Source organism: Rhea americana, unplaced genomic scaffold, assembly GCF_003343005.1.
Source record: "Rhea americana isolate MKP2758 unplaced genomic scaffold, rheAme1 scaffold_84, whole genome shotgun sequence".
NCBI classification, from domain to species: Eukaryota; Metazoa; Chordata; class Aves; order Rheiformes; family Rheidae; genus Rhea; species Rhea americana.
This window is the reverse complement of record NW_028187023.1, coordinates 1,113,467-1,123,684: the sequence shown is the minus strand read 5'-3', so window position 1 is coordinate 1,123,684 and position 10,218 is coordinate 1,113,467. Positions and strand designations below refer to the sequence as shown.

The window sequence follows — 10,218 nt, the reverse complement described above, 5'->3', positions numbered from 1 at the left end:
GGGCTTTTTTTTTTTTTTAAAAAAAATGTTGTTTGTTCATGCAGCTGGGGCTTTTGAAAGGCTCAGAAGCCAATCTGATTAAAAACAGCACTTGGCTAAACTCTGCAAAATCCTACAAGCAAAAAAAAAGTTTAATCCTCTTGTGCACAATGCATAAAGGGTCTGCTCTTTTCTTTTTGTAATGTTAGAGCTACAATTATTTCTGGAGAACTTATCATTTCCCTCTCTCCCCTCATCCCTCTGTGCACCCCCCTGATATGCTGATRGGATTAAAGTGTCTGCTCTTGAAAAGTGTAACTGAATTGTTTTTGGAAAAGAGAAGTGGTATGTTGCAATTTTAGAAATATAAATAACTTTGTTTCMACTATTCTCCTCTACAGCATCAGCAGAACAGAAATCAAGTGTGGTGGCAGCTTTTTCTCTTTCTACACAACTTGGCCTTAAATGTGGAGGTGAACAGGAACCACACTGGGCAGAGGTGAGCTTCGCCCACCTGTTTTAGGCCACATCCAGTCTGCAGGGAGCACTGAACAAACACTGGTCCGGGGGAGAGACATGCACACTGCTGGCCGGATGCGAGGACTCTGTGAAATTCTTATACTCACCTTCAAATTTGGGGTTTTTATGGACTCTTCTTTGCTGCTTGCTGCCTCACGAGGCAGGAAGCTCTTGTCCAACACTGTTGAAGGAAAGTTAGAATGTGGGTGTGTTTGGTAACGCTTGCTGCTGGTTCCCCGTGCCGGTAACCTCTGTGCAAGAGAGGCAGGTATTAGACTAACAGCTTCCTCTGCTGTTAGTGTAGGAGTTTGTCATTTGGCTGCTAGTTGGAAAGGATGTCTGCGATTGATGACTCTAAACGTACTTTGGGTATCTTCCAGAGTAGAGATGCTTGGTTCCTCCATGAAGACAGTTCTTTTTAGCAACAATAACATTCAAGTAGCTTATATCCAGCAGGTTGCTTGCTTGTTTTCTGCATGGATTACTGCTTATTTTCTTGGATCTTTTGTGAGAAAACATCACAAAGATAATTGATCTCTTAAATCTTTCCATTGAGCACTAGCTGTGGATCTCTCACATGAGATTGTTCTTTCTCATTGCCCCAAATGGACAAAATTGTTTCTATAAGAACATTCTTCAGCACCCTGCTTGGAGTTACTGGTGGCTATTCAGTGTCTGCAATTGCTTCCAGTTCAGTTGATCGCTGTGCCTGTAAGCCAGCATGGAGCTGAAAACCATGGAATAAGACTCAAGCATCAATGTCCTACAATGCTAATGTATATTTTTTATTAGTTTTATGATGGGTGTTTGTTTTGTTTTGTTTTTTATTACTATAATGTGGTTGGTCAGGAAGGCTTAGGTCCCAGGCATCTGATATTTGTTTCAGGATTTGACAGGGAAATTAATTAGCAACTAGTTTGACATGTACACTGTACCAGCAATCTGTCCATTACTCTACTAAGTAGTATTTGGAGGCTGCTGTAAACGTATATTGACTAGCAGCAGTAATACTACTTCAAGTGAGATCATCTAAGGGTTTCTGGTTTTTATCTGCTCAGATGTTTGTCTGTATGACTGACACTATTAGAGCACAGCACGGGAGAATTACCTGCCAAATGAAATACTTCTGTGTAGCCTTAAATATTGTTAATTGACAAACCCAGTGACAACTTGGATAAAATATTACTAGTAAAGCAACACATCTTTTATATTCTTCAGAGAGTTTCTGTATTTCCACTGCAATTTGTTGTAAATCTCAGATTATAAAACTAGCTTAAAGTTCTGTCCAGAGAACTACTGTTCAGTACTGCTACAAATGTCAGCTTCAGGTATTTAGGAATTCTTCTGCTCTTAGTCCACTCTGGAAAAATAAGCATTATTGTATGGGAAGAGTAGTTTACTTGCACATGTGCTTTCTCTTCCACCCCTCTCTGCATGTCCTTCTCTAATTCTTTTTCATTTTTTTTGTATAATCTCATGATTGCACTGTAGTGTCTGGTAACAATTTGCTGAACACAGTTATATTTGAACTTTCTCCCTTTGTCCCAGCCTCATTCTCTTAACTTGCATCCTGCTTTACTGTGGCAAAAAGAGCTTTAGCTCCYTGAGACAGGTCCCAAAGCTTTTTTCATTTGCATATGTTCAACCACTGTCTTTCAGCATAATGAGAGTTTATGTTTTTCCCCTCTATGTTATTTTTCTAGCTAGGGTGATARTTTGTCCAGGATTATTGAGAATTCATATAAATTAATCTCAAGTTATATGTTAGGGGTCAGGTTTTAGGGGGGGAGGGCTTTTTAGAGGGAGAGGGAAGAACAGTTTTTGGTTTTGTATTGTTTCTTTAAGCATGTGCACTACAGAGTTACCCAGAGGGACACAAGTGGTACCTGTTGTTGACTTTGTTGCTGCACTATGGGAAGCCACTCTCTGCACATGTTTAGAGATCAGGCTTTCCATACCTTGCTTTGCACAGTCTACTTGGAGTAAATGCTGTTCACTGGAGAACAGAGATTTAAAGAAGGGAGAAGCCTGAGTGGTAGTGCAAGGAGAGACTGAACTGGGGACCCCCTGGAAGCTGGATGTTTAAAAAATAACTCTCTAAATGGAGGACATTTGGCTAACATRAAAGCTGTTAATGAGGCAGGAGTGGACCTGCTGAGGTTCGGGTAGGAGTGCAGCAATGCTGTCTGCCAGTATAGCATCCTCTGGGACATGATGCTTGCATTTTCCTTTTGGTTGGCAGGGACCTTTCATGAGATGCAGTCACAGACCAGCAGATCAAAGCTATATCGTAGTAGCCCAGCAAAGTAAGAGAGATTCAGCAAGTGCATCTGACACTTGAAAACTATTGTGAGCTTTCCCCTTCCACTTGACTTGATTGCCAAACAGGCTAGCTAAATCCAAGTGCAAATAAGGCTTGGCATGTTCTGTAGGTGGGTAAGCTGGGAAGATATGTCCGGTTTTGGCACTGGCTGGTGTTGTGACCCTACCAGTTTATCTAGGACAAGTCTTTTCTCAACTTGGAAAAACAAATACCTGAAATTGTTCTGCAGTCATGTTGGCTACCTGACCAGAATCATTTGTTTCAGTGAGGGAGACATCTTTTCAAGTCTGTATTTCCCAGTGGAACAACAGACTTATCAAAATTGTTCATTCCAGGGTCTCAAGTTAAAATCTCCACGAACAACAATACTTCATTGGAGACATAAAGCTAATTCTAGACAAAGACTGACTTCCTGCAATATGTGTGGTGGTTACTGTTGCCAGAGATTTACAACCACTGATAATATATTTTAATTTTATTCCATATCTGCCTATCTTGGAGAAAGGAAATATACTCTGTCAGCCCGAAAGTCTTATCCTGCTTCATGTAGATTTTGAAGAGCAGGCTGGTTATTCACTTAAGGAAAAAGGAGTTACTTCATACACGCAATTCACCTACTTGAGGAAACGTTGAGTACTTGTGAAGATTTTTCCTTCTCACCTGGCCAGACATTTCTGTCTTCTCTAGAGAATGGAGAATATCTAGAGTAGATTTCACATGTTTATCAACAAATACATAGATGCACATCACCCATGTATTTGTCACCCATCCCATGTTGGTAGGGCCCCTCAGCATGCACTGAGGAAATCTTCCTCTCAGAGTACCTGTTACGATGTGGCCACAGATATAAGTAGATTGTTTGGGGAAGCAGTTCTGATGAACGTGGTTTAAATCCTGTAAGGGAAGGAGAATGCTCAAATTTTTCATTATTAGTTTGTCTTCATGAAAAGAATGGGATACTGTTCCTCTCTGTGGTGTAGAACTAACTACAATTTAGTGAGAACAGTAGGATCTTTCTCCTAAAACAAATTCCTGTTTTTAATGAGCCATTCTTAAGAACAGCTTGAGTTGCTGCTGATGGCACCGGCAGTGCTGAAATATCTTGCTTTCCTTTCCCAGATCTCCAAAACAGCTTCAGACCTCAGCTCTCCTTGAGAGAGTTCTCAGTGAAAGTAGTTCATTTCTATATCATTTCCCACCCTGTCAAGTATCTTGTAACCCAGCCCATCCCTGGATCCAGTAAGCCTGGTGCTAGTAGGGAATAGTTAGTTTTACTTTTGTTTCCTGCAATTCTTGAAAGCTGAGCCAGTAATCACAAAGTGACTGCCCAGGAATAGCTGCAAATTGCCGAAAGTAGGATACAACAAAGGCAGAGAAGAAAATGGATTTGCATAGATAGGGTTGCCATCTGGGATACAGGGATCTGTATAGGGATTGTAGACTTCTCCCAAGGTCTCTGGTAGCACTGAAGTCCTGCATAACTGATCACACATCTCAGTTTCCAGGATTTTATTGGTTTATAAGGGTTTTGCATATTCCACTGCAAACCACTTTCCTGTAGTACCAAGTCTGCCTTTCTTTTACAAGTTGAAATAGCCGCTTAGTATTAAATGTTTGTTGGCTAAACTCTCATTAGAAGAGTCTTACTAGAAAGAAACTTCCCTATCAGCCTTTGCTTTGGAGCTATGTGTCAACAGGAGGATAGAGGAGAGGAACCCAGCCCTTCCTGATGTAGGAAGGATGATTGCAAAGACTACTTTCTACTGGCTGGCAGCTTTATCTGTTCAAGCCTGGATTGGTTATGAGATGTGCACATGAGAGTACTTCAGCCCTCAAGTTGCTCCACAGTAGTCACCAGAACTTGGCACTATTCTGGGAAACTGCRGATTCTTCCCCTTGGTAGACTAGGAAGAAGCTTTTTAAACTTTTTTTGAAAAAGAAAAGAAAATTGCTTGAGGCAGTTAAGTTGCAGTGTGAGTCTGTCGACCCCGTAAAATTAATTCCATCCTCCCTCTACTGGTCCTAATCCCTGTCTCTCTTGAAGCTATAGGAATGGCGAGACTGGGATGTGCCGGATGGTATACTTTTGAGGGCATCTTTAAAGAGAAAAATATGGAGTGCTCTTAGCAGATATGCTAGGAGCTGAGCAAGAATGCAGAAATGCGGAGGTCTTGCCTTGTCTTACTAGCTATATTTACTGGGAGATTATAAATAAAGGGACCGTGTAACGCCCATTCATGTTCATGGGAGCTCTGCTTATGGACCAAGTACTATAGAGTATTAGCATAGTTTGACAAAAAGGGTTTTCAATAACATTGCTCAAATGAGTCTCTTTCAAACTGGCAATTGTGGTCATTGTTTTCAGAAATGCCTACGTGTTGCCTTTAATTTTTTTTAGAAAGAAGAAATACCTCAAGGAATTGATAAAAGATCATAGGACAATCTTTTACAGTTCCTAAAGACTTCAGTGGTCTCTGTTTCTTTGGTTTGCATGTGTTCACACAGGTGGTACACAACTCAGTTCTCCTCCACAAGAAAAGCAGAAAAGACCAAACACATCAAATGCACTGGAATGTAATTGTGTGTGCGTGCATGCGTGCATGCATGCGTGTTTGTGTGTGTGTATGTGGGTGTGTGTTTTTAAACTGAATGCAGTCTGACATCCCCCACCCCTTCTTTCTTCCATGTGCCTCCCCCCCCCCCCCGCCACAGAAAGGAGGGTCTCTTCCTGTGAATCCCATGCTGGAAGTTGGTTTCTGGGAAGTGAAACCTACTGTCTGTGGACTGTTTTTTAAAGCCATGTTTCAGTTCTGTCTTCAGACTCTTTGCTGCCTTTGGGGAATGGAGGGGTGGGAAGGGTAGATTCTTAGAATGTTTTTAAAATCCATTATGAAAATGTTGCATGTATAGAGTTATTCTTAAATCTAAAGGAGTGTCCCAGGAGCTCCTKGACACAGCTCCAGGAGAGCATCGTCACAGATTCCTCAGCTCCAGTTTTGATCGCTTTTATRAGAGGAAAATTTGATGACAAAAAGGGGGAAGAGACTGGTGTCATGTAAAGAAGACAGTCACTGTCTTAAATAAATGTCAGAAGTTAAACTTCTAGTAGGAAACTGTTGAAACAGCCCAAGGGATTTGTGTGCCTGTTTCCACTAGGAACATTTGAAAATCCTGCTACYGAATTGGATATTGAGCATCTAGATTGTTTCTTTAGTAAAATTAATCATGTACCTTGCTGTCTTCTCTCTTCAGTGGTATCAARGATGTAGCACTGTTTCTAGGTAAAATTTACTGATGGGAATACTGTGAACTGTGGATTCACATTTTCTGCCTCACCGTCCTATGTGAATTTTGTACTTTTATGAGATAGATTTGTTTGTTTTTTGTTTTCTAACTTTGGAGTTCTTCATTTGGAAAAGCAAAGGGGTAAGGAGAGGTAGAATTTGCAGTGTACTTAATGAACTTTCCATACCCTCAATAAAGAGTTTTCCCACAGTAAATATATTATACCATCCTGCTGCAGAAGTAAACCCGATGCTCTCCTGTGAGATCTCTGTCTGGATTAGTCCTGAAGTGCACACATCCTCTTTGCCATGGACTGAGACCCAGTGAGAATGTAGCATTTTGTTTATCCCGGTTGTGTGCCTCCAGGACTCCTGCCTGTACCAATGGTGACTGGGCAGTGCTCCTTTTTTGTATCTGTACAGTATATTTGCTTTGTGCTTTCTTTCTTTGGTGCTTTTTAATACTTTAATACTTGGATTTTTTTCTAATAACTGGTACAATTTTTAATAAAATTGTTAAATTCTTTGTCTGTGTTCTTCATTTTATTTTCTAAGGGATAGAGAGCATTGCCACAACTGGCCAGTTCTGGAGTTCATCCAGATCAGTGATACAACTGTGGTGGTTCAACTTTGAGAGTATGTGGTAGATCCTTGTATGTGTGCACTAATACCAAGCCCAGCAACAAAGACAAGATTTTCCTTCCAGATTGGACTGGAAGGGCATATGAAATACTCTTTCAAGGAGAATATTCCCCACCTTGGATAAAGCACTGCTGCTAGCTGGAACTGTACAGTTAACTTTCTACTTCAAATCAGGAAAATCTTTATCTCCATGCATCCTCCAAATTTGTAGAGTGTAACTTTTGAGTGATGCCAGCTTATGCCTAGACAAGTACAGTCAAAAGTGCTCAGGCCTCATGATAAAGACAGTCATTGTTTGGAAGTCTTACTAATAAGATAGTAAGAAGTTTTGCTGGTCTTCTGACTTAAAGGCAGTGGACAAAGGTGGCTGTGTGAAGGCTCRAAGGGCTGTGTAAAGTGGTAATGACTCCCTCAAGGGCAAAACTGAGGATGTCTTGGCCATCCTAAGTGATAGCAAGATGCATGGTTTTTGGCCTCTACTTCAGTTTTRCTGAGTTAATGCAGAGGAAGAGAAAAAATATCTCCATTAAGTAATGGTAATTATCTCAGGTAGGACAGGAATGGAGATGTAATTATCAGAAAATACTTACACTATAGTTGGTCAAATTCCCCCAACAAATGCTGCTCATGTGATGTTGTTGGTACAATTTTCATCTGGAGTCTTTAGGAAACTGAGTTAACAATCCTACTCGATGTTAAGTTGCCTCTGTTGGTGTGTGCATATTACAAAAGGGTCTTTCATTCCAAAAACACATGATGTGTGTGGTATGAAAAGCCACATGTGCATCTAAGACCACAGGGGAAAAAGACAGTTTTTCTTTTCATTGTATTAGATGTACTGAAAAGTGTGTCCCCTGGCCAGTATCATGAGACCATGAAAGAGCCTGTTGTAACACACTGATRCAAGGGGACAGAAGTGAGATTGACTTAGATGGGTTGGAGAGCTGGCTCTGAATTTCCTGATTCTATTATGGTTAAATTCTCACCCTTAATTAAATTCTCACTTGCAGAAGCTTTAGCAATTCTTGTATCAAAGAAAAGAATGGCTTTYAAAAATTAACTGCTTGTACAGTTACCCTAGAAGTATGTGCCAAAGCAGAAGACATTGCACCTTGCTCAAAACAGGGGCAAGTGTACAGCTATATGGACTGCTTTTCTTCTTCTGAGATCTCCCAGAAGATTAGACTTGGGTCTCTGTTTTAGACCTATTGCAACCTGTTGTCATATGGCTACGAGAAAATAGGCAAGAAGGTGTGTGGAAACACTCAGGTTGGGCCATTAGGACAAAACACTGCAGCCAAAACATTCCTGTTACATGAGACATTAAATACATACAATTATTTTAGTTTGAGAGAAACTGGATCTCTTAAAAAACTGTGGAGAAGGAGTTTTTTTCATGAAATCCTAAGCACTTTCCGGCCTGCGTACTAACGTGGGATTTGGAGTTTATTTCCAGCTATGGTAGCTTTCATGGCAACCTGATGGAGCGTTCACCRTGTGTCCCCTACCTCACACAAAAACATGACTAGCACTTTAAGAGAGAAGGAGTTTTGCTAGTAACTTCCTAGCAATCTGCTACAGAGACAAGGTAAAAAGTTTAAGTAGGATTACTGCTTCAAAGAAAAAAAAATTTATCAAGAACTGCTCAGCCTGTCTTGTTAAAAATAGTAAAGCACTCTGAGGATGAGAAAGTTCTTTGTTGCGCAAGCTATGCACAAAGCACTYTATTTTCATGACTCTGGCTGCTGAAGTTTAGGAGCCACTGTAGTATATGGTCTGGGGAAAGTTTTCAAGCACTCATACTGGTGCTTCACGGTGCAGTAAGCGTGCTGGTTCTTAGTCACTGTGAAGTATATGCAAGCTTGGAAACAGCTCCACCAAGCAGCTTTTTCATTACGCTTTTATACCTGAAGTATTCAGAAATAATCTAACCTCGTTCTTCCCCCCCCCCCCCGCCCTAGCCTTTTCTATTTATGGAGAGAGGGAGGTTGCAAAAGAAAAGTCCTGAAAGTAATTTTTGAGCGTTTTGGGAGATTGATGTTAAAATGCAAGAGCTGCAATTGCTTCATTGTGCATATTGCTGGTTCCTATCCAAAGGTTTGAACAAGAAGACACCTACTTCCAACAAGAATCTAATAAAGAGCCAATGATAATTTCTTGCAGTAAGTTGTCTTCCACCTGACATGGTACATAGTACTCTAAAACATGCACAGAGTCAGACAACAAGCTGACAGGCATAACACACTGATGTCAATATTCATATTCCCCTATGTAAGTCCTTTAAATCTGGATTTCTCTTAAATGAATTGTGTTCTCTGTACCATTTATAATGGACTCTTTTCTTTCTCCATTAAAGCCTGTGTCAGCATTCTCCTTCTCTCTGTTTTGCCTCAGGGCTCTTGATGTATACAAAGGCTCCTCTGTTTTCTGCTCTTAGTCACACGCTTTCACTCCTAACCTCAGTGCTATAAACTAAACATCCACCCACTATGGCTGGAGATGACCCTGTTTACGTCTGCTGTTCAAATCACGACAGCAACAGTCATGCAACTACGTTTCACGGAGACAATTAGCTTTTAATAAGTGAACAATGAGTCTTGACTTTTTATAACATTATGAGTTTTTGCAAAAATTTGAACAGAATTAAATAGCTGGAAATGGCTAATGGGATTCTGCAAAGAAATAGCTTGTTTCAATCATTTTCCTTCACCACCTTCTTAATTTACTATAGATGATTCATTGCAACAGCCCACTGTAGTATTGGGCCATCTGAACTCAGTCTGAGGCAGCAAGGAACAGATATGGTGCCCGGGGCTTACTTTAACATTTCTTAGTTTAACTGGGTACTGGTCAGAATGATAGGCCCGAAATAGGACTCTTCCGTATCCCAGCAGCGGGTAAATCACATGTAGATGTAGGATAGCAGGATCAYCCATGACTGTGAAAGAAATCTCCATCTTTGGACAACTTTGCAGCCAGCGTTACTGCTAAGACCACAAAGCGGGGCTGGTTGAGAAGCTGGCTTCTTCCCATGGGGAACACGTAGGAAGTGGCACGAGCTGACAACTCATTTGGGAACATGAGAGAAAGGGGCCGGAACACTGTTAACTTTTTATAATGTGGAACAGCTTGTTAATTTTCTTGTAAATAGTTGAAATAAGCTGTCAGGCTGAAGCCAGGTTTATTTCTGTACAAATAGTAGCAGGTGAAGAACACGCCAAGAGCAAGATGCAGTTCTCCATGAGGAGCAGCTGCTCTCCTGGCCAGTCTCAGGAGGTGCCACCAGAGGCAGAGCAAGCCTGGGGGAAGTGCACAGCTTGTCCCCTTGCACCTGCCTGCCCTACCTACTGGTGCCTGCTGTGCTTCTACTTTCCTTTCATAATCTGGTAAGAGTTAAAAGCAAGCAGTGCTGTGATGCAGTTTTTGACTGCGTTCCTCAAGCTTCTCCCCTGCAACCCTGCCGCTAACTTC

General features: G+C 41.1%; 1 protein-coding gene across 1 annotated transcript in view; it reads left to right on the top strand.

Moving 5' to 3' along the window:
- BMF (Bcl2 modifying factor) overlaps positions 1–6,631 on the top strand; it is a 22,626-nt gene extending 15,995 nt beyond the window's left edge. The window contains exon 4 of the mRNA XM_085323311.1: positions 381–6,631. Within this exon, the coding sequence (XP_085179437.1) occupies positions 381–482 (102 nt within the window). The 3' untranslated portion in view covers positions 483–6,631. The remainder of the gene's footprint in view (positions 1–380) is intronic.
- The last annotated feature ends 3,587 nt before the right edge of the window (positions 6,632–10,218 follow it).